This window comes from Rhineura floridana, chromosome 8, assembly GCF_030035675.1.
Source record: "Rhineura floridana isolate rRhiFlo1 chromosome 8, rRhiFlo1.hap2, whole genome shotgun sequence".
NCBI lineage: Eukaryota > Metazoa > Chordata > Lepidosauria > Squamata > Rhineuridae > Rhineura > Rhineura floridana.
In genome coordinates, this window is record NC_084487.1 from 85361306 (window position 1) to 85385715 (window position 24410).

Genomic DNA, 24410 nt, shown 5'->3' on the forward strand with positions numbered 1-24410 from the left:
AGGCCATGTAGAGAGTCTATAGTCGCTCCCAAATGTGTAATGCGGGTGGACGGAAAGAGATGGCTTTTGGCCTCGTTGATCAGGAAGCCATGGTCCTTTAGACAGGCCAGGGTGACATGGAGGTCTTCCCATGCCTTGTGCAATGATGGTGAGCGAATCAGAAAGTCGTCCAGATAAGGAAATATATGAATCCCCAGAATCCTGAGGTGTGCCACCAGGACAACCACGACCTTTGTGAATACCCTGGGGGCAGATGACAGGCCAAAGGGCATGGCCTTGAATTGATAATGTTCTTGTCCCACCGCGAAGCGGAGGTACCTTCTGTGAGGGGGAAAGATTGGTATGTGTAGGTATGCCTCCTTCAGGTCAATAGAGGAGAGGAAGTCCCCTATCCTCAGCGCTTCCTTGATTGAAAGCAAGGTGTCCATACGAAACTTGCGGTATTTTATGAAGCGGTTTAGACCCTTGAGGTCTAACACAGGCCTGGACGAACCGTCTTTTTTCCCGACGGTGAAGAACAGAGAGTAACTTCCCAGGAACCTCTCTCCTGGAGGAACTTTCTCAATGGCTGCTATGTGCAGAAGATAGGAAACTGACCGCAAAACTTTGTCTCTCTTGTGTGGATTCGTTGATAGAGGGGATGGAATGAATCTCGCCGGAGGGGTGGAAGAAAATTCCAGGCAAAGGCCGTATCGAAGAGTGTGTAGGACCCACCGATCGGAGGACAAGTCCTTCCATCGGTGAATAAACTGTTGGAGATGGCCACCCACCGGCGAGGCGGAGGCGTCAGAACTGACCTCTGTTTCCACGTGACTGGGATGTGAATCCATAGCGACCCGAAAGGTGTTGTTGGGACTTAAGCTGGCTGCGCTGTCTGTTCCAGAAGTGACGGCTGGAGCGGGCGTCCTTCCGTCTTCCAAAGGAATGTGAGCCCCGAAAGGAGTGCGACGGGAAATATGGATGGAATGACCGACGAAAGGCTCTGCCGTCATCCCTTTTCCTGGTGGATGGCATGGACTTTTTCTTTTCCTTAGTTTCCAAGACATGCGCGAGGGCGGTGTCCCCGAATAATATGCCTCCCACATAGGGTTCCGAGGCAAGGTTCGAGCGAGCTACAGGGTCTGCTTCCCAGTGACGAAGCCAAAGGGTTCTTCTCGTGAAGACCCCTGCCGTCAGTGACCTTGCTGCGAACTGCATAGCATCCATGGACGCGTCTGCCATGAAGGTAACTGCCTGAGAGACCTTCAGCAGAGATTTGCGCACTCGGGTTGGATCTTGCTGTGGGTCATCCAGCAGGTCCTCCAACCAGAGAAGGGAAGCTCGAGCAAACACCGAGGAGGCTGCTGCTGCCCTGATGGAAAGCGCACTAGCCTCGTGAACTCTTCTAAGCCCCTGGTCCATCTTACGCTCAGTGGCATCCTTGAGGTGAGCATCTGAGTCTTTCGGGTTCAAAGATGGGTTCAGGAGATTGACTATAGGCGCATCTATGAGCGGGACCTTCAACTGATCCATGAGCGGTTGTTCTAGTGTATAATACTTGTTGGCGATGGAAACTGACTTTTTGAATTGTAAAGGAAGGTCGAATTCTGATTTGAGCACCTTCGGAAGAAGAGAAGGAAGCTTCAACACTCTCGACCTAGGTTTTGGATCCGGACATACTGCTGACACTCTCGAGGTGGATGGAGTAGGAGGATCCTCTGTAGAGGCGAGGGTAAGGGCTTCCATCGCCTTGCACAGCAGAGGAAGAAAATGAGCCTCTTGAAATATCCTGGTAGATAGAATCTCCTCAGATTCCGACTCCCCACTCCATTCCTCCTCATCCAAGACAATCAATTCATTTTCTGCGTCCATAGGCTCCTGGTCAGGGAGCTGTAGATGTCTGCCTTGAGATGCCGCATGGGGATCTGGAGATAAGCGGCCAGGAGGAGGGCGAAGATCTGTCCTCGAGTGATCTGTAAGTGGATACCTTGAGGGGTGGGAGCCTGAAGTATTTTGAGAAGACAAGTCCCTGGCTAGATCCAATAAGAGAGCCTCTCTAAGCTGCTCCTGAAGCTGTTGAATTGAATGTGCTGACAGATGTAACTGAACAGGGCAAGCCTGAGTATGAGAAGAGTAGAGCCTATGCCCTTCAGCAGATTGAACCTGTTGAACAGGGATTGGTTCATCCAAAAACCCAGCAAATGCATCAGGAGAGGAGGTAGTAGAAAAAATAGCATCTAAGGGAGGCTGGAGCTGTCTGCCTTCATCATCAGAGAGGGGTTCCAGGTCTCTCTGGTCCCTTGTATGGTGTACAGAAGCTTGACCATCTCTACAAGTTCGCTTATGTGGGGCAGATATCCTGCCTTCTGTAGTCACCCTGCCTGCCAGAATCTGAGCCTCAGCCACCTCGTGCCTGATGGTAGAGGGGCAGGCTGCCGCTACTTCAGAATGATCCCCCGAGGAATGAGACTGCTCCAATCCCAGGGTGGGAAGGGGCTCTGATACTGCGCCTGTTGATGCCATGCGGGGATGCGGCTTTAACCCCTTTGAGAGGTGTTTCGTTTAGTGCGTGGCTTTCCCCATCACGGGCACACACTGCGGGACTTATAGGGTTAATAAATGCTGCTAGTAAACGACCGGGCGAAGCTTGCAATTTAACAGCGGCCGGCGTCTTCCCCTCTATTGCTTCTGCGCGTCTACCTTCTCTCCCGCTACAGAGCGGGTAAAAACGAAAGCCGCTCGCAAAGAGCGAGAAATAACTGGGTGTAAGCCTGGGTATCGAGCCCTGGGAAGGCTGCTGCCAAGGTTGAAAACCGCCGACACTGCAGCCTGGTGAACGAGGAGGAACGTCAGCGAAATTAGTTAAAGAGGGAGTCTGAATAGGTTGACGGCTGCCAGAGCCGCGGGGAGGGGCTGGCTGTTCCTCGCCACGGGGGAAGGTCAGAAGGAAAGAGACAGAAGGAACCCCTTTGTTTGTTTGTTTAAACTATTACAGAAGGAATAAGAAAACTTGGAGGGAAAGAACAAGAACGAACTCACACAGAAGATCCAAACAACAAAAACGGTACAAGCCTGAATCACGGAGTCAGAGAGAATCCAACCACTTTTCTGTGAGGCAAAAGAGAAACTGAGCACGGAGCAGGCGCAGACCAGGGACAGAGCTACAGTAAAACGTCAGCAGTACTCTTTTGCCTTCAACCACTAGGTGGAACTAGTTACCCATCTGATATCATCTTTCCATGCACAGGAGAACACCACTTCTTAACCTCTTGACGTGGTTAATTCTGCATTACCAGTGCACCACACATTTTCATGGATTTGGCTTCCAACTGTATGTCATTAAATGCACATTTTCAATATTATGCAGAGCTTGGAAAAGTTACTTTTTTGAACTACAACTCCCATCAGCCCCAGCCAGCATGGCCACTATACTGGGCTGATGGGAGTTGTAGTTCAAAAAAGTAACTTTTCCAAGCTCTGATATTATGATATAACTCAGGGTGATCTTCACAACTTTTTGCAACCCTAATGACTCTGCCTCTATTATTTCTTTATAGATTGAGAGAATGCTGATTGCATTAGTATTGAAAACATGCTTGCTGACATTTCTCTTAACTGAAAAGGAAAACCAGACTGAAGCCAATTCATTGCAGTGGATTGTCAAATTTCAGGATGTAGCTGAATTGAGTAACAAAATCTTCCTGACCTCTTAATAGAAAAAGTGTAGAAAATATAACCTCGGGTTCAAGGACATTTTAAAGGAGATATTGCATTTTGGTAATAGCTATTACAGAAATAATTTGTATTATTATGAAGAGTGCTCTAAATTGGCTCCCACTCAAAAGAAGATGTATATGGCACTAAGCCTTGATTATATTATATAGATTGAGGGAATTAAAAATATTTAAAGCTATGGCTTCAGCAAAAGGATACAATGATATATAAATTTCAAGTTAATTTATGTGTATATGATTATAATATTTTCACATTTAATAGCAGGTTTCTATTAAAACACCAAAATATATGAAGGATATACATGGGCCCCAAGATTTGCTTTGTATCCATGCATTTTTTAAAATTCTGAATGTGTGTTTTGGGTTCTGGGCCACTCTGTATAAAACAAAGTTCTGTGTTCTTCCATTCTCTATAATGGGGAATCTGAAAACTATAACTTTTTCCTTTTTGGCCAAAGTAGATGAAATTTACTGGTACAGGAGCTATTCCAGAGTGGATTAAGGCTGCCAAGTTGCAGACAAACAGGTCCAGCAGCATTTTGTAGGGGACCAGGTACCTTTTTTTAATTTTATATAATTAAGGGGTTGCTGAGTAGTGTGTAGTCTTGCTAGTAGTACATTTTTTAAAAAAACCCTGCAGTTTCACACTGGCTTTTCTTTCTGGTGATTTTTTGTGTCTCCAATAGAATGCGAGGCTGTCTAGAAGAGTTTGTGGGTCTGTTTTTTGTTGTTCTTAAAGCAGAACATAAGGTTTTTTTAAAAGCCTTTAACCTTTTAAAAAATCATCTGCTGCTGTGCAACAACAACAATAATAAATCCAGAATTCTTCAGTGCTCTTCAGCCATCATTGTGAACAGCCTAATTTCTCACAAAGTCCATGGACGTAGATAAACATAGAAATATATAGGAAATACAGCAAAGAAAAGCACAGAAACACAGCAACAAAGTGAGATAAGGTTTTGTGAGAGCCAAGGCTTTGTGAAAGCCCCAATTCATGTTTTGACTCAGGAGGAGACCCCAAAATCACCCCGATTCACCTTATTATTTGGCTCTCACACAGAACCAATGCATGTCCTTAGAATATATTCCTTACTGTGTACTGCAACATGGTATGAACCAACTAGGCTCCACTAACAGTAACCCTTTTCATGAGTCCAGTGAAGTATTGGGACTGGACCTGTTGTCCTTACTTCTAACCTCTACACATTTAGCTGAAGGTCTGGATAAAGCCTATACATATACAAGATGTACTGTATACATGTAGACTATAATGCAAAAGGCAAGATTCCTGATCATGCATACAATTATGTGCAAATAGCATCAGTTCACACCTTTAGGTGAAACAGTTGTGAAGATCACCCTAGGTTATGCCATAGAATGTTATGCTATGGTTTATTGCTAGGCCGCCTTTTGGCCAAAAAGGCCCCCAAGGCGGCTTACACACATATAGAAAAACACAAATACAAAATACAAATGAAAATAATACAATTTACAAAAATTCAAGCCAACAAAATCCTAGCATTTCCAAAAAATCAACAGCAGCTAAAAACTAACAGCATTTGTCTTCCTGGTAAAGGAGAGTCCCCATAAAAATGTCAGCAAGAGCAGGGGTGAGGGGGCAAAGCAGGTGGAAAAGCTTGCCCTTGATGGTCCCAGCACAGTCTCACCCCTGCAGCAGCACCTCTCAGTCTGCAGCTCCTCCTGATAGGTCCAGGCAGAGGGGTGGGGCAAGGCAAGTGGAAGAGCTTGCCCCTTGACCGTCTCAGCAGTCTCACCCCTGCAGCACAATCAACATCTGCATTTAATAACATTGTGTTGAAAGCCAAATGTTATGAAAATGTGTGGTCCACTGCTAAAGCAGAATTAACCATGTCAACAGCTTAAGAAGTGGTATTCTAAGGATAGGTCTGCTTTTTTAAAAAACGTGTATATTATTATTATTTATTACATTTATTAGTCACTTGATCCCAAAGGTCTCCAAGTGAATTACAACAATTTAAAAAACAAAAACAAATATATCTTACTATAAAAACAAAACAATAAAACAACAACACCTCAATGCAGCCACAGGAAGCTTTGGGAGCATACACAATTTTAGTCTATCAAATGCCTGGGGAAAAAGGTAAGATGTGAATGAGGGCACCAGACAGACCTCACTGGTGAGTGCATTCCACAGATGGGGAGCCACACATGATGTAAGTATACATTTCAATTGCATAATAAGGCCAGTTGTGATTGACACACAGTAAAATAGGCAACCAAATAGTCTGCCCTGGTATAAGGTAGATTTCTATCTGTAGAACCTACAGCACAAGAGAAAGCAGAAGACTCTCAGTTATTAGCTACAGAAACTGAAAATAACAGTTCCGACCTTTTTGGTGAAGAGTATGAATCAGTCCACCTGCCATTCATGGCTGTTGGCTCTCCTAAGAGTCCCCACTGGAGACGGCTGAGGAAACAATCTGTGGCCACCTAGCAATGCCAAAGTGCCATCCTCTTCACTCCCTGCAACTTCATTTGAATGGCAGGGCTCTTGTATTTGTAAAGCCCTACTTGGGGTTATAAGAGCTCAGTTAAGCTCTGTCAAATCAATATCTGTCTTCCCTGACAGATTCCAGGTCCTGCCACGGCCACCTGGTATGGCCTTTGTGCTTCTGGATGACTCACACTTAATCCGGGAGGATTTGCCTAATGCTCTTTGGGATCACAGTCTAGGAAATCTGTAAGCAGCATTTCCTATTTAGGCGCTCCTACAATTTCAAACAGTTCTTAACAACACCTCAAATAAGGAACATTTTAAAAGTAAAATGAGGCAAGTGTATTTAGCCTACACTGTGCATTTGAATTTAGACATTCATAGAACACAATATTCTGCATATTTTGATCTATGATGACCATTGCAAGAAGCTGTCTAACTGTTAATACTTTCTAGATCCCTTTTGTTTAGTCCTAATGGATTTGTTTGCCATGTAAATATCCATCCTGTTCAGCTTTGAAACTGTGCATTCTTCAAAGGCTAGAAGCTGAGTAGAAAAACACTGCCTGTGCATTTGACATATACTCCATTTAGGGAGCAGAGTTTCTCTCTAGCTAGGCCCCTCTGGTATGTCTTGATTGGACCAGATGGAAAATTACCTCAACTCTGAGATTTCTTCATAATTCATATGAGCCTTCCTCTCCTCTAAGTAATGTAGACAAAAGAAAGTTGCTCCTGACAGTATGCACTCAGCTGAATGCCAAGCAAAAATAGCAAGCAGGAATAGTAGGAACCAGGATGATTTTAGGTCTTCTGTGCAAGAATCCTGGACTCAAACAAAAAAAGCCTATTAAAAACAGAGAGTTGTTTTCCGGAAATCTTGACTCCTTTTCCTGAACAGTTTTCATTCCAGCTGGTAATTAGAAGAACTACTGTGTAACTTTATGAACTGGTGCCTGAATTCGCTCATTTTCTTCTTCACTCCTTACCCCCCCCCAATCATGCCAGGCCTTTTAGATTATAAGACTGTGGGCAGGGATTGTCTTGTTTTTATGTAAGCTGCTCTAGGATTCTTTTTAAATGTTTTAAATAAATAAAGTCAGGCACATGGCCTCCCGTATTGCATTGACTAGCCAATAGTAACAGAAAACGTCAACTGTTTTCCTCCCTGGCCGAATTAAACTGCAAGGAAAGGAGTCTGTGAAGTTCCCTGAACAACTGAGTATGAATTCTCAAACAGGCATTTCTTATATTTATTTTTTTAACTAGTTTTTTAAACACTGCCCATAATACAGTAGTAATGCATGCTTGGCAGTCAGAAGGCTCCAAGTTCAATGGCTGGCATCCTTAAGGTTAACCTTCAGAGCTTGGAAAAGTTACTTTTTTGAACTACAACTCCCATCAGCCCCAGCCAGCATGGCCACTATACTGGGCTGATGGGAGTTGTAGTTCAAAAAAGTAACTTTTCCAAGCTCTGCCTGAGACCCTCGAGAGCTTAGGAATGTAAAGAGCACTAGACTAGATGGAACAGTGGCCTGACTCCATATAAGGTAGCTTTATATATTCCATGTAAAGCATGTATGACTCCATAAAAGGAAAATATGGAGTCATTTATATATGTCAGTTTTATATGTTCAAATTGTCATGCAGTATACATGTACAGTATTATGGGGGTATGATTTCTCTTATAAGCTGTGCGTAAGTGTCAAGACTGGAAACATAACCAACACAATTGACATGTGCAAACAAAGTAAATGTGCCTAACAAACTTTATGTGTACTCTAATGAAAGAAGGTGTGATTGTGGTGATTTGGGCCCATTTCTTAAACCCACTGCAGCCTCCTGCACCATGCTTTACACTACAGTATTCTGGAGGATCCCCCAACTCTCTGAAGCAGATTGGGGGAGGGCAGAGGACTTTGGGAGAAAGAAGGAACTGGCAAAAACAAAATACCCTCTCCTCATCTTCCATTAGCAGAGGCATGTACTGGATCAAAAGCCATTCCACAAACAGAAGGGCATAATTGGATTCAATCCATATCCTGCAACTCAGATTTTGATCATTGCCATGTACTTTACTAAATCACTTTCCCATGAGTTTTGCCTGCTGGCAAGATCTCATTTTAGTGTAATTTTAATTGGCTGTTTACTTTTCACATGCCTAACATTCCCTTTTAAATTACAATCAAATTAAGCACACTTTTAAAAACTTCAGAGTATATTAGTTTTCCAACTGTATTCCAGTTAGGTAATATTGAATTAATTCTGAAATGCAGTTGTGGATAGAATAAACGGATTTTTATTTTCTGTCTAGCATGAGAGTGCAGTTGGATAAACAGATCTCAAGTTTCCACAATAAGACAACATATCAAGGATATTTACATTTTCTCCTATCGTATGTTGTAACTTCCAAGACCTGCAAAGAATCACAAACAGAAACCCTTTCCTTTCCATTCTCCCATGGGTATTCTTAAAGCCTTCTTTGGAAGAGGTCAGAGACATGCCAGAAAGGTTAGCCACAGAGTCTGAAGACCTCTTGAATATTTCTCCTATTGTAACAAGGGATTTCCCTCCCCCTTCTTTTTCTCTACAGCAGTCAGGTTTCACTTCTCTTCATTATCAGTTTTTATCTCTCTTTTGCTCAGCAGCCTTTATTTCTGTGGCTGTTGGGCAATTCATACATCACCTAAAAAACAAAACACTGGATCAGAGGGCAAATGATGTACAGAATTGTAGTTTCAGGGTTTTAATGCATGCTGAATCATTTGGTTTTGTGCACCAGCCATTATTGGGATGGAGCACACATCCGCAGACTATACACACACGTCTCACACATCCTGGATGGCTGCAAAATTTCCCTAGCCTAAGCTCATTTGGATTGGGTGGAAAGAGGATACATCTCTAACTGATTAATAATTAAATCATTTAGTGATTCTACCAGACAACTGATGTTTTTACTTGAGAAATCTCTATCTAGACCAGTTCTGAGAAATGTTGCTTCTCAAGAATTTTCACTCTGGCTTAGGAAACCATGCCTTCCTGCTTTGAAAACAGTCCATGGTGAGCCTTGGACTGGCACAATTTCCTTCCTTCGTCTTTCATAGTTTAAACAAAGAATAGTTCCTAGAGTTTGGATGTCATGGTGAACTGTGGTTGGTTTAAAATCAGAATGCAAAAGAGTAGGAAAAGGGAGAAAAAACATACAAGTGTGAGAATCATCATAGATTGTTCTCATAGCACAAAACTATGGTTTCCCATTATATGTGTACTGGTTCACCGTGTAATTTAAGTCGTATTCCAAAAAATTGTCAAGGTAGCACGAGAGCAGTTTCACTAAAGGTTCTTTTTTAACTTGCATTACAACACTGCTTGACAAATAAATTTGGAAAAAGATACATATTGGAAGTCCATATATGTACATCTAACCTACCTGGCTGCTCAGCCTTGCCAGCCTTCATAGCCTTGGAGTGAACCACTTCACAAGCAGCTATTCCTCCTAGATGAAAATTTCTCCTATATTAAAATGCCCTTATGGCATATTAGTACATGTGCTCAAGTAAAATATTTTCAAGAGCAGCTGTACTAGACTCATATGGTGTTGCATAGATATGGTACCCACATTAAATATTTACATTGCCAACCTCAGCTAAGATAATCCACCTAAAGGTGCATGACTATAACATATGGAACATGTAACTAACTATAAGCCGTCTGGATACATTATCTGCATGTAGAAGACAAGCCTGTTGAAAGGGGCCTCAGGGTAAAGCATTTAGCCCATATCCAAACTTGCATTTTCCTCTTGTGCTAACCATTGCTGTCGTCATGCTGAGAGTAATGTCAGCAGTATCGTTATCATTAATAATATTTATATACTACTTAATATGCAGTATCCCAAAACAGTTTACATAAAACACAATAGTATCATACAAAAGAATGTAAGCCTCAAATACCAAGAAATGCATCATTACAAGTAGAGAATCCATCAATAAAATACTGTTAAATATCAATAAATAATAAAACAGCAGTATGGTGCACACATAGTCCTACACATATTTCAGTGTTGCACACTAGCACCCTAAATTCAAGAGTGCTATACCTGCTTCCACCTTCTAAAATAGATAGTAGATGGCTAGCAATAAACTTGTTTAACTACTTGGTGTCAAAATATAGTGGTAAGTGTGCTCTTAGGGAACTGAGAAATGAAGACAAACCATTTTTGGGCACCTGTGATGCAAAATTTGATTACTCTGCATTATAATATTGACCTAATATCCTATTAACAGAAAACTACCTGTAAGGAGTCTTGTCTCAAGATGAAGATTACCCATGCAATTTAGAAACCTGATTGGTCATGACTGTAAATCCGGTGCAGACCTTACTCTCAACACAGAGACAGCAATGCTAGGGTAAGAAGAACAGTGCAACTTTAAGGCGCTGGTGCCCTTTCCTTGCCGGGATGCCTTCTACATGAAATAACACATGAAGAGGGTCTATAATGTTCCAGCCTTTGAGAAGTCAGCTTGCTTCAACTGCTTGAATAAAATTGATTGAATACAAGTAATTTTCTGTATTCAGAAAGTCAGAGCTCCAATTAGCTTCGGTGAGCTCCTTGGAGAGAAAGGGTAGGAACATGTCCAATTTCTGTCTCACAAACTAAAAACAATAATACTGTGTATTCTGCATTACTTTATGAATTTCATATAGAAAAATATATTACAAACATATGTCAATAAATCTGTAAACCAGAAAAATGAACTCCAAAATCTTGACTGCATCAACCTGATGAAAAAGTTTCTATGAATTATATTACATACTTAGAATGCAGCCCATAAACCACTTTAAGCAGGTGTAGTCTGACGTATTTCAATAGTGCCAAAATAGTCTCAGTACACTAGTGTAAATAGTTTTGCAGACTGCACTGGTAATTTGACTGTTTGAGACCAAGTCCACAATAACATAGCAAACAAAACTACAGACAATGATTTCAGTGAAATCTGAGTTTCAGGTTGACTTTCATAAAGCACCTGTGGACTCTGTGCTTGGAGAACACAGAGGTCTGCAATAATGATAGCAGGAGAAATTAATGTTCTCTATGAAACTGGAGACCTCATATTTGACTTCATCTGAAGTAATGTGTCCAATTCTGGGAGCTACATAAGAAGGATATAGAATCTATATATTATAGGCAAATTGGTATAGGTTCAGAAGAGGGCAATGAAGATGATTAGCAATTTGGAAAACAAATCCTATGAGGAAAGCTTGAAAGAACTGGATATGTTTATCCTGGAGAAGAACAGACTGAGGGGAAGGGGGCATGATAGCCCTCTTCAAATACCTGAAGTACTGTCACATTGATGAAGGCAAAAACAGAATCTATTGCCACAGAAGCAGGACTAGATCTAACGAGCTTAGAGTTACAGCAGCGCAGATTTTAGATGAGAATTAAGAGAAACGTGTTGATGGTAAGAGCAGTTTGGCAAAGGAATGGAGTGGTTCTGGGCTTTGACTTACTGGATGCCTTGAAAGAGGCTGGGAAGGCATTTGTTGGGTATACTGTAGCTCTGGATTTCCTGCATTGAGGAGGCAGTTGGACTACAAGGACTCCACCAGCTCTATGATTCTACAATTTTATGACTTACGGTTAAATCTAAAGTGATGCCCATTGCAAGCACTTTCTGCATCCGTTTGCACAATATGCTAAGCCAAACCTTAGCTTAGTGGTTTGCACAATGGCATGGTTTGCACAATATGCTAAGCCAAACCTTAGCTTAGTGAAACTATGCAATCATGTGGTCTCTGGGAGAGGAGTTTGCAATTGCTTTGCTCCTCCCCAGTCCTTTTTGGTACTGTGCTAAAAATGTTGTTCCAACTGGGACTCAGAGTTAAGCTCTCTCCTCACTATAGCCAAAATTTGTTCTTAAGGCTCTTATCACAGCATGGCTCCTGAGACTATTAAAAAGGCATAGTTTTATGGCAAAACCAAAACTATAATATCTCAGTAGATTTGTGCTTTACTAGTTTCCACTTAAAAGTAGAATGTAGTTTTGTTTCCTAAGAACTTGATAAAAGCATTGGTTAAATTAAAGGAAAGCACTATACTACTTCAACTAATTGAAGCAAAATCACTCTACATATAATTTTCTTCTTTAAATAAAAGGAATGGGAAGCCATGAGTTCTTTTAATGGTTATTGGCTGCTGCTCAGTATAGGGTGTGCATTTGTTAACGGCATTATGAATAGCTACTATGGCTTGTTTAAAAATCTAGATGAAACTAGGCAATATTAAAGTAACAGCATTACAGTAGATTTCCTCCTTTGCACTGAACAAAGATGTTCTTTGAATAACAGAAGACAATAAGTCTACTTCTCTTAATTTAGTCTAACATGCTGCAAAGTAATTAACAGCTAACTCTGCTGCTGCCCAGTTGTATTTTTCAACATCCACGCTTTTAGCGCAGCATACTTTCTACTGCATAATTTTGCTTCAGTGTGTGTGTGTGCATATTTCTATTCATTTACCTATCTAAAAAAAGTAACAGAAATAAAGCATTATTGACTAGTCTAACATCATTCCTTTTCTAGAGATTTGAAGGTTGGGGGGGCATGGATTCCCCCCCCAGGCCCTCACATCTGTAACTTTTCATTGTATTTATATAGCAGCATAAGTTTGTTTTTATGACAAGGGTGAATGTTGGGTTTGAACATTGCTATAGTGCAGAAGAGCCTTAGACTATTTTTCATAAGTCACAAAAGACTGCAGAAGTATAATATATGAATTTGCCCTCTGAGCCAACGCACAAGGAGATACCCTTTCCCAACTATATGCCGCTGAAGATGACTTTATAAGTTGAAATATATCTGCTGTGTTTTCTGAAACACATCTGTTGCAAACAGTCTTCACCTTCGGGATATCAAGATTTTGGGCAACCATATCTTTGTATTTCATTGCTGTGGTACACTCGGCGTTTGAAGGATGTATCCAATCAGCCTAGCTCGATATTTTAGGATACATTGATCTGATGTTATGTACAGTGTCTACATTTCAGTAACCACATAGGATTGTTTGGTTATTATTGTATATTCTATTGGCCAAAGGCCATAAACTCACTCTTTGTCAACTTTTAAAATCTTTTCATATTTATGAAACAGACATACATGGTGTTTATTTAGTACTTTCACTTTATTTATTCTTGTGTATAATATTGCTGTAGAACCAAAACTCTAATTTTGTTTTAAATAACAAAAATCTCCATCTTGATTCTTGAAAATATCTTTGATTCCTATCCTATTTTAAAACACAATAAAGTCCAAAGATGACAGCAGTAAAGACTGTCTGAAAGGTAGGGTTTTTAATAGTAAAAATTGACACATTCATGGTGGATCTTAGCGTATGTCCCCACATATTATTTAAAATGTGCACACCATTCTAATGCAAGGAAATTCACATTACAATGTAATATATACTATCAGAGAAATATAGAACAAACCCCAATGATTTGATTTCAAATGATTTTACATTCCCCAATTTGACACAAATTAGGTTCTGAATGATCCTACTGCAATTGTTTTATTGTTCTAGCCTATTGATCAAGGCTAATTCTGAATGAAAGGAAAAAGAACATTATTGCCAAAATTAGTTCTCGGTCTGCTTTTTTTTAACCATTTCAATTTGAACAATATGCTAAGCCAAACCTTTGCTTAGTGCTTGACTTTATATACATAATAGAAGCTGTTTGGCTGAAACTGAAAGCAGAATGTCAAGGTCAGTAGGTGATGACCTTAAATGTGATCCATCTCCAAATTATAGTATTTTTGCATGTTCTTTCATGGGAAAATGCATTGCTACACCAAAATTAGAGTTTTGACATAGATAACATTTTGCACCTGAGTGATCTTTCTTATAACAAAAGTAGGACATCACTGCCACAGTGATGTCGTTTCCTTTTGCTTGTCTGCTCCACACTTATGCAAAAGAAAGGTATTACAGTGTGGGAAAATGGGCTTTACAAAGAGCAGGGACGAATAATTTCAGAACCTTGATTAACAAATTGGAATGCTCAAAGCTCAAGGACATTTGAATACATTCATGGCATGCATTCATTCATCCTATGATACAGGGAGTGACAAGCACTAGGGTATCAAAATATAATCTACAGCAAGGTTAATGAGACAGATGCATCCTGATGTACAGTGTCATTTCCAGTGCCACTCTGGCAGCTAGCTGTTTATGCAAGATACATAGTTTTCTACAATTGCTTATGCGATAATATGACTGGAATACCTTCAAGTTCTTCTCTCTCTCTTCTCCGCCTTTGTATTTTGCCCTACCTATTATGGCCCCAATCCATTTCCATGCAAAGATATCTTAAGCAGATCATTGTGTGTAATTATGCTGGATACCCATAGTTAATCCGAGCAGTGTGTTCCCAGCAATGGTACATATATCAAATTAAACTTGAGTTGTTGTCATCCATGAGAATCTACACATAGTTTGCACACAGAGTACTTTTAGACTTTCTGTCTACATTCTTTCTCTTGCCTTGACTCTGAAAATCACCTCTTATAATAGCCTTTTCCACCAGTGCCTTCATCTCTCACTCCATGGCTTCTGTTATCCTGAGTCCTCTGTTTAGAACATTCTTCCCATCTCTGTTCATCTGGCTGACTCCGTTTGCAACAGCTAAAAGTGGCTAGCATCTGAAACCAGAGAAGAGAAAAAGAAGGGGGGAACCCCCAAATGCTAGAAAAGTATGTTTTATTAATAATCCAAGCCCAACACGTTTCAGCCTGTGTGTATTTAGGCCTTCATCAGGGGAAAACCCGCTGGTGTGAAGTTTCTTTCCGTGAGCAAAGCTGCTTTCATAAGTACAGCCACCCCTGGTTCCCCTGACGAAGGCCTAAATACACACAAACTGAAACGCGTCGGGCTTGGATTATTAATAAAACATATTTTTCTAGCATTTTGGGGTTCTCTCCTTTTTTCTCTTCTCTGACCCCCTTTACAATCACAAAATCACATGATCTTTGTGTGTAAACAGCCATCACAAAGTATATCTGCCTCCCTATAAATTCCTCCGTAAGATCCATTTGTCTTCAAAAAGCTTCCCAAATTATCCTAGTGGCATCGCACATTCTCCGCTCCACAGCCTTTCGATGTTCCCATCTCACTTGTCATTTTCAGTCTCTCATCTCTGTCCCAGACATGTCTACCTAATGTAGATTATAAAAAGCTCTGGGCTTTTCTGTGGTCTCTTTGGCTCCCAGCACACCACTGGCACAAAATAAATATCAAGCCAATGTAATAGTACTAATAGTCAGACGCCTCCTAAGGCACCAATTATTGCGGAGTGATAGAAAGTTTCTGTTCTTAAGGAGCGCCCCTTTGGTAGCTCTTCTGATATACCAGTATAGGAACAAATTCATTCAGGACTGGGAGAGGGAACCTGTGTCCCTCCAGATGTGGTTAGGCTCCACATACCATCAGCCCCAGCCAGCATGGCCAAGGATCAGGGATTATGAGAGCTCTTGTCCAGCATCTGGAAGGCCATACCTTCCCTACCCCTGCCTTTAGAGTTTTTAAACAGGACAACCAACCACAAGCAAGTTAATGTTCTTCCCAACCCTATCCTGCAACCATATGATGTGACAAACTGCTCTGCCTCTTATAGAACTTTCTATATTTTAAAATAAATTTATAGGGACAAAATCATCACATATTTTTATTATTATTATATATTATGTGATATGTAATTGTAGTAAAATATACATGGAGAAAATGATTGTGACTTACTGGGCCAAAAGCATTGCTATCAAAGCTATGTCCATGATGATCACCTTCTACCCACATGTGGCCATGTGGAACCTTCACATACTTCTTTTTGTAGCCTATGGTTCTAAAGACAAATGTAAGCAAAGAGTTAATTGTGTAAAACATAGAATTGATTTTAACCCTCAAAGTAGAAAACCAATGCTTTTCACAATAAAATAACATAAAAATTAAAGCATCCAACTTAGTTCTGTCCCCATAACCCTGCCCACTTAAAACTTCTCTGTTCAATGTGGCTCCCTCACTAATAAGAGTGTTTGGAGTTACAGTCTGAAATGTGAGACTTAGTTATTTTTTTTCACTGTAGAACATTTGTTCCAGACAGAGCTGAGCTAAAATTTCTCAGAATATATTTATCTCACAAAAAATTCTGAAATTTTTCTTTTTCTCACTGTTGTCCTCCCCACCCAGATTTCCCACTTTGCAGAATTTTCTCCAAGTATTCTTCACCTTTATTTATTAAATAATCATTTTTGCTGGCTATAGTTTGTACTCCAGAATTAAACTAGATCTGGGGCATTGTGGAGAATGCAAAATGGTGGAAAGGCTGCCAAAACAGTTGTTGTTGCTGCCCTTTGTGGCAGGAACAACAAAATTAAGACAGCACAAGAAGTTGTGCTTCTGCCACTGCTAAAAATGAGTCCCACCTGTGAGAATGAGTCCCACCAGTTCTCACAATTTCTTCTCCCGCATACCACAAAGTGAGGGGGAAAACACATTAACCCCAATTCCATGGGAGTTAGAGCAAATGCAGCTGTTTTGAACACATGATGCTCATAGATGGGGAAAGTTCCATTACACAAACAGCAGTGTTATCCAGTATTACTATGGACACTTACTTGGAGCTTGGATCATGCCCTATTGACATTAATATCATGGAGAGGAGGAAGCACTATTCAGGGCTGTACAGCTGGGATGGGAAAGCACAAGCCTCCCTTGATCTCAAAAACAATGTGTTACACAGGTATAGAAAAATAACATGCAGGTCAACCTTTAGACTTCTTATAGGTGGCTTCCATATTTCAAAACACCACCAATTAGCGACTTCCGGGAAGGATGACTTCGCTTGTGCCTGCTTTTTGAGACGAGCTCTCGTCTCAGAAGAAACTTTTTCAGTATAAATCAGTCAGAACGTTCTTTTTTGACTGGTGATGATTTTTTCCCGGGCTGGGAAAAACGTAGAGATTAACCATTAAAGCCTGTTTTTGTTTGGGAGGACTGGATCTCATTAATTTATGAGAGAAGGTTCAGCCAGCAATGCCGGAGGACGTCCATCAAGCTCTAACTGACTAAGTGACACGTTTATCTTTTCTTCAAAGAAAACGAACTTAAACAAGCAAGCATCCTTCTTTCTATATTTTTTTTTTCATTTGGTTTAAATCGTTGCAGCAAAAAAGAGATTTGTCAATGAATCGGCTATATAAGAACTGCTGGGTGAGTTAAAAATTTCCTCTGTTATTCACGAAACTAAGGAGGAAAGAAACTGAAAAAGCCTATCTTAGTTTTTATTGCAAAAAGCTGGCCGGGAAGTGCATTCTAAAGATATAAACGGAAGAGGGATTTCTATTTCGAGGAGGGAAAAGAAATAAATAAATTTGATTTATGAACTTTGGAGCATTATATGTCTGGGACTATTTTTTTTTTGGTCTATTTCATTTTGACGAATCTGCTTGTTCACGACGCTATTAACTCTTTTGAAGCTGGGAACTAATTTTGTTTTGTATTCCTGAATATAAGAGATAAGGCAGGCTGTACTGTCTACACTGTGACTTCATCAAGCCTGGAATATTAACCCAATTGTGACTGAAATAATTTTTGTTTTTGTGGTTTTAAGAATGGCAATCAGGAAAGTGGCTGAGACCATGGAAGAAATTATGTTTCAGAAAATAATGGATGAGATTGAGATAACGAAACAAACCCTGAGACAGGGTAGACAGGAGATGAAAAATGAATTTAGTAAAATGACGCAGGAGTTTAAAGAAATAGTTGATGAGATTAGAGATGAAAAAAGAAAAACTAAAGGGAAGATGCAAGCCCTGGAGATTGGAACAAATGTGAAATTGGAAAAAGATCTGGAGTTTATGGATATTAGAAATAAAGTTTACTGTTTGGAAATCAACGTTGTCTCTGTAGAAATTAATGAAGATAATAGAGATAAAGTTATTAATGTCTTGGATAATTTTTTGGACTGGAATGATGTGATGGAGCTTGACATAGAAAAAATCTATGGAATGGACTACAGATATGTGACAATGGAAAAATTCTTAAGAGATGAGCCAGTGCATTTTGTAAAAAAGAAGAACAGAGATATGACTTTACAACAATATTTTAGCAACATATTCAGAATTGATGGCAAGAAAATATTTGTGATAAAGGAAATTCCCATCAGACTCTTACTATATGACTATGGCTATGACAGCAAGATTAATATGGGATACTAATAATGGAAGAATGGATACTGAAATTACTGGACTGAACAGGACTATTGAAGACGGAAGATGGAATTAATATTGACAATGGAAGAATGGCTATTGAAATTATTGGCTCAAACAGGTTTGGCGAGACGGATTAATCTATATATTTATTTGGATTATGACTATGACAACAAGATTATTATGGGATACTGATAATGGAAGAATGGCTACTGAAATTATTGGATTCAATAGGATTATTGATAATGGAAGAATGGTTACTGAAATTATTGGACTTAATGGAATTATTGAAGATAGAAGATGGAATTAACATTGATAATGAGAATGGCTATTAAAATTATTGGACAAAACAGATTTGAATGAGATGGATTAATCGACATGTTTATTTGGAGAAAAATTGAAAGATATCTCTCTCAAGGAACTGAATAAAGTAAGGAACTGAAGAATAAAGTAATGTTTATGAGATTTGATGATTAATTAAGATAACTACTGGAGGAAAGTGATTTTATAATATAATTTAGGAGACAGGATTGTTATATATTGTAGACTTATAACTGATCTGCGACAAATCGGAAGTCAACATTTTATTTTATTGTTTAATTATTTTTGTTTTGTGCTTTTTTCTTGTCTTTGAAAATTTGAATAAAAATTAATAATAATAAAAAAAACACCACCAATTAGCTCAAAGGAAATTGTGCTATATAGCTCCACAGAGCAGATATACTACAGAATATCATGCTAGAGAGAGGCATATACAAAATCAACACGTATGTACCCTATTTCTCAATAGAAACATGCAGATTAAATTGCAAAAAGACAGATTTCTTCACTCCTTGTAAGTAGTCCACATGTCCCAATTTTGTGAAGACCAAAGTTATGATTAAAAGTAATTCCACGTACTCTTAATTAGTCCTAAAAATTTACTGAAAATCAATATACTAAGCTACATATCAGTATACTAAGTTACAGAATAGCCTTGCTTGGACACCCGTATGTTAGATTAATATACCAAGACACAAACAAAACTTTTGCCTACGCACACAGCCACTTCCGTTCTCCCTTCATGGTACACCCAAATGTAATGTGGATGACCTCAATTAGCCATAGTTTCTCATTTTGTCCGAATCAGGTTAAGAATAAGCCAGGATCTTAAACAAAACTTCACACTGTAGCTTAAGATCCTAACTTGTTTCACGCTTAGACAAAATGGGAAACTATGGTTTACTGGAGACTTCTACATTGCATTCCAGGTGTGCCAAGAAGGGTGGAGGGAAGTGGTTGCATACCATTTCCCTCCACAAGGTTCATTCATATCCTGGCTTATTAAGATGAGGTATGCTCAAACCACTGGCCAACTCACCTCCTTTCAAACTCTGATTGGCTCTAGTCAGTACAAAAGGCCAAGGACTGTTCTCAACTGCTAGCACACTCCCTTTTCATGCTGATTGGCTCATACATAGGGACCTGGCAGGTACCCTGCTCCCAAAAAGTAACAGGTCCACAACCCTCCACAACCCCAGATGACTACATCCTGCAGTGAATGCAGAAACGTTTGGGTGACAGCCCAGAAGGACCATCAGGCCAAGATTTTGGCATCAAGACCTTCTATCTCTGTCATCATTTTTAATGACAAACACAGGTATATTAAGCCTCAACTGTTATCAACGACTGTGGAAATTTGCAATTCTACCCCATGATACATTCTTATTTATAAATGTGACACACTGCTAAACTTCCCTGAAGCTATATAGGTTGTAGTTATCAAAATATAACAGACAGTAACTTTTTTTTTATTCTATTAAGAATTCTCAGAAGAAATGGGGGGGGAGTTTAATGCCTTCAAGCAGCTGTCCTTTTTTTCAGTATCAGTTGTATAAAATACTATGCAATACCATTTTTGCCATGAAATATTCAGTCTCTAAGAGCAAAGAACCTTCTGTCACATTAGGCATTGTACAAGTTATAAAACGGCCATTAGCATGATCAAAGCAAATATATTACTCAAAGCCTTTAACTAGGATTTCCTTGTTCTATGCAGTCACTCTGGTATTTAAAGCTATGTTTTCTATGCCATTGTCCCCACATACATTTTAATCTACCAGAGAAATTAAGGATTTATTAATCTGAAGACTTTGCACTTATTCTCCACACAGTGCAAATTAATCTGTAATTCAGAGGACTTGAAAGTGACTGCACAAACGCTATGCCTGCATCTTTTCATTCAATTCATTTTTAATTATGTGTGTTATTGTGGCCTTCATTCCTCCTACTCTTTCAACCTCAGCCAGCCAAAGAGTTCCTGCTCCCTTCCCTTAAAGTAAGTCCTCTCTTGTTGTCCTCTGAAGAGGACTCCCTATATACATGAATGCCTAGGTTTGCCATATTCCAGTCCCACAAATCCGGACAGGCGAATTTGCATATTGTGCAAATTATTTGCATATTATTTGCATATTATGCAAACTATTTGCATATTAATATTTGGATTGTCCAGTTGTTTTGTTTTTGTGCCTAGGAATTACCACCAAAAACTGGGGAAAGATGTGAGAAATCTTTTTTTAAAAAGCAACATTGTCAGCCTTAAATGCCGAGACTCTACTTTCCAACACTATGCAGTATTTATTGATTGATTAAGAGGATTTATATCCTGCCCTTCTGCTGTTAAAAACAGAGCTCAGCACAGCTTACATATATAATAAAAACAATAAACATACACAATCAATATAAAAACATAATAAAAACACAAAATAGCAACAAACATAAAGTAAGTCAGGGCAGCAGTACGGTTAACCATATATTATATATTTCAGAGATGTGGTGGGTGGAGAAAAACAAGAAGCCAAAATGTTAGGAAAAGGAGTCTTTCACACCACATGCTCAGTTCTAAATACTGTTGCAGCAGGTTTTACAAGTTCCTCCAGTATTCCACTGGTGCAGGCACTCAGACATTCAAAGTATCTGTATGTTTCTTAGGTTTTATAAAAGCAGAGCTTTGCTTAACTCAAAATTTCTTCTCCCTTTGATCAACCACATCTACACAGGTTCCACCTCCATACTCAAAATGAAACTGGGCCTGGAAGTGTGCAACAACCCCACACATACCTTGCTAATCAGATTACCAAGGCTAGGATGTCTGTTTTATCGACTACTCTCCTGCTCCCCCCCCCACCGGGCATCATGAAAGACCCAGTCCTGGGTTCAGAAAGAAAATAAATATCTGGTTCTCTTCAAAGTACTGATAAGCCTCTTGTTTTAATTAAAATAATAATTATAAATTCTTGCTCTTATCACTAATGGGAGTTAATTATCTTGCATATGCTGCTGTTGCTTCTATGGCTGTAACGGAGTGAGGTTAAAGATAAGTGAAATGCAAATAGGAAAAAAACAACACAAAAGGCAGTAACACTTTCCTAAATGTAATACCATACCAACCACAACAAGATTCCTATGAGTAAGGCAGAAAATTAATCATCTCACAAGCAGTCAGGATTCCTAACCAAAAACCAAAAATATGATAAATGAAGAAATATTTATATATGTATGACTATCAAATATATTTATTATTTACACAAACTGTAAAGATATTTATAGTGCAATCCTAAGTTTATTTATTCAGAAGCAACTCCCAGTGTATTCAGTGGGGCTTACTCAAACAGGGACAGAAATGCAACCTCAAGTGATAAACAACTTCATTCACACAACCCAAAATTCCGAATCATGCCACTTTACGCTGTTTTGCAACTGTTTATACTTGTTTTATGGTTATTGGATTTTAAATGGCTTTATTTCTTGTTATGAGCTGCCTTGGTTTCCAACCCTACCTCACAGGGTTTTTGGAAAGACTCCATACACGCACGCACACACACTGCAGATGTATAAATACATACAGCCCATATAATAGTTTATTGTCAAACCAGTTGGTCATCGCAGAAAATTCAGTATTAGTTTTTAAAAAATCAGTATTAGTTTCCTACAGAATAAAAACTGTAATACCTAAGCAAGCCCTGCCTACTTGCTTTAAAATAGGACTGGAGGGGTGGACAGAAAGAGTTAGAACACAAACACAGTTCTTTTTTACATTCACTCCAAAGTCCCATTGATTTTCAGCACATTCATAACCATGTCTACTCAAAAGTAAGTCCTATTGAATTCAATGGGATTTACTCTGGGCATATGGGATTAGCATTGCTTTTACAAAAGCAAGTATTGGGAAGGTTTTCAAAACACTGCCCAGGATCTGACTCCTGCACACAAGTGGGAAAAAACCTGAAATGTATATACTTACACAATTTATGAGATTTTCAGATAAACAGCGGGGGAAACCACCATTTTCTGGCCTTGAAATGAGGTTTTCTAGACACTGCCTCAGGTCAACCAAACTGAAACATAACCCTGTCTTCACTGATTGGCTGCAATCCTGAACGGGCGGGGTTAAAGCTATGAAGTGCTATACAGTACTGTTTAAAGAAAGATTTAACAGTCGGGGGCAGCTGACGTTTTTATATATATCTCGAGAACCAGACCACCTCGAAACTTAATTTTTTAAAAAAATTAAAGCTGAGAATCTGGGCCACCTAACGGGCTAAACGGGCACCGGGTGGCATGCAAAGAATCCGGGTAAAACCCAGCTAACCGGGCAATATGGCAACCCTGTGAATGCCACATTTCCCCCTTCCTTCACATCCCTCCTCAAAAACATTTCTATGTGGTTACAGATGAGAATAAGCCAAAAGCTTGAAAGCTGTTCCCTCCCTATCTTGTCTCTCCCTTCTTTCTCCACTGTCTATTTTATATTGCAAGATCCTTGTGATCAGGGCCCTAATTTGTAAAGCACCATGTTCATCATCATCATCATCTGCCTGCTCTGCAGCAACCACAATGTGTAATTTTCTTATCAGAAGCAGCAACCCTAATTACATGCTTTTTTTAAAAAAGTACAAACATGGGGTCTTTTTTCTGGCCTTAAATTTCATTTTTTCTCAAATTGTATACCAGATCACCACTCTTCCTGCATTCTCACAATGCAAATACCCCCAGTGCATTGTGCTCAAATCAGTGTTAGAGTTGAGTTATTTTTTGCATGCATGTTATTCATGTTCTTCCAGTGGTATTTTCTCTAGTACTAGAGTGGCAAAAAATACAAATGGGTATCAGAAGAAGGGCCACCACAGGATGGTGCTCTGTTGTTGTCTTGGGAAAAGCAGGCAAAAATGTAAGATAGGGATGAGGCTTCCACATCTTCTGTACACCCCCCAACTCTGATTTTGGCTGAGGCGTCAGTCCATTGTGAGTGGAATGGCACACTAAATACACAAACCTCACTTTGGTTGAGGAAACTGCTTCACTCAGGTGAACTTCTTAGAAAATCTAGAAAGTTATTCTCAGTCCATGTCACAATTCCAAATGCTTGCAACTCAGTAAGGTTAAGATCTATTCCACAGGAATTTGGATACAGCAGGTGGGGATAGGCCCAGGGACCAAATGCAGCCCTCTGAGCTTCCTATGCTCTCCCTAGACCATAATCTTTCTCTAGACCACACCCCTTACTGGCACTGCTCCACCCCTTTCTTGAATGTTTAACTGTGACAATTTATTTATTTATTTATTTGTTAAATTTTTATACTGCCCCACTAGCATAGCTCTCTGGGCAGTGTACAACAGAAAGTATATACAATAAAATCACATAAATCGGTACAAAAACATATATATAAAAATCCACAAATCTAAAACCAATTTGAACATATTAAACTAAAATGCCTGAGCAAAGAGAAAGGTTTTAACTTGGCGCCGAAAAGATAGCAATGTCGGCGCCAAGCGCACCTCAACGGGAAGACTATTCCACAATTCGGGGGCCACCACTGAGAAGGCCCTGGTTCTTGTAACCATCCTCCGAGCCTCTCTATGAGTCGGAACTCGGAGGAGGGCCTTCGATGTTGAACGTAGTGTACGGGCAGGTTCATATC

At 39.7% G+C, this 24410-nt stretch overlaps 1 protein-coding gene across 18 annotated transcripts in view; it reads right to left on the reverse strand.

The window, feature by feature from the left end:
• Positions 1–24410, reverse strand: part of IMMP2L (inner mitochondrial membrane peptidase subunit 2) — a 797369-nt gene that overhangs the window by 135761 nt on the left and 637198 nt on the right. For 13 of the 18 annotated variants that reach the window (XM_061639974.1, XM_061639977.1, XM_061639972.1 and 10 more), the window contains exon 5: positions 15983–16085. The exons of 3 other annotated variants lie outside the window; for them this stretch is intronic. In XM_061639974.1, coding sequence (XP_061495958.1) covers positions 15983–16085 — 103 coding nt within the window. Of the gene's footprint in view, positions 1–14694; positions 14890–15982; positions 16086–24410 lie in introns of those variants that run through there. 2 more of the 18 variants (XM_061639968.1, XM_061639991.1) reach the window with 2 other exon arrangements.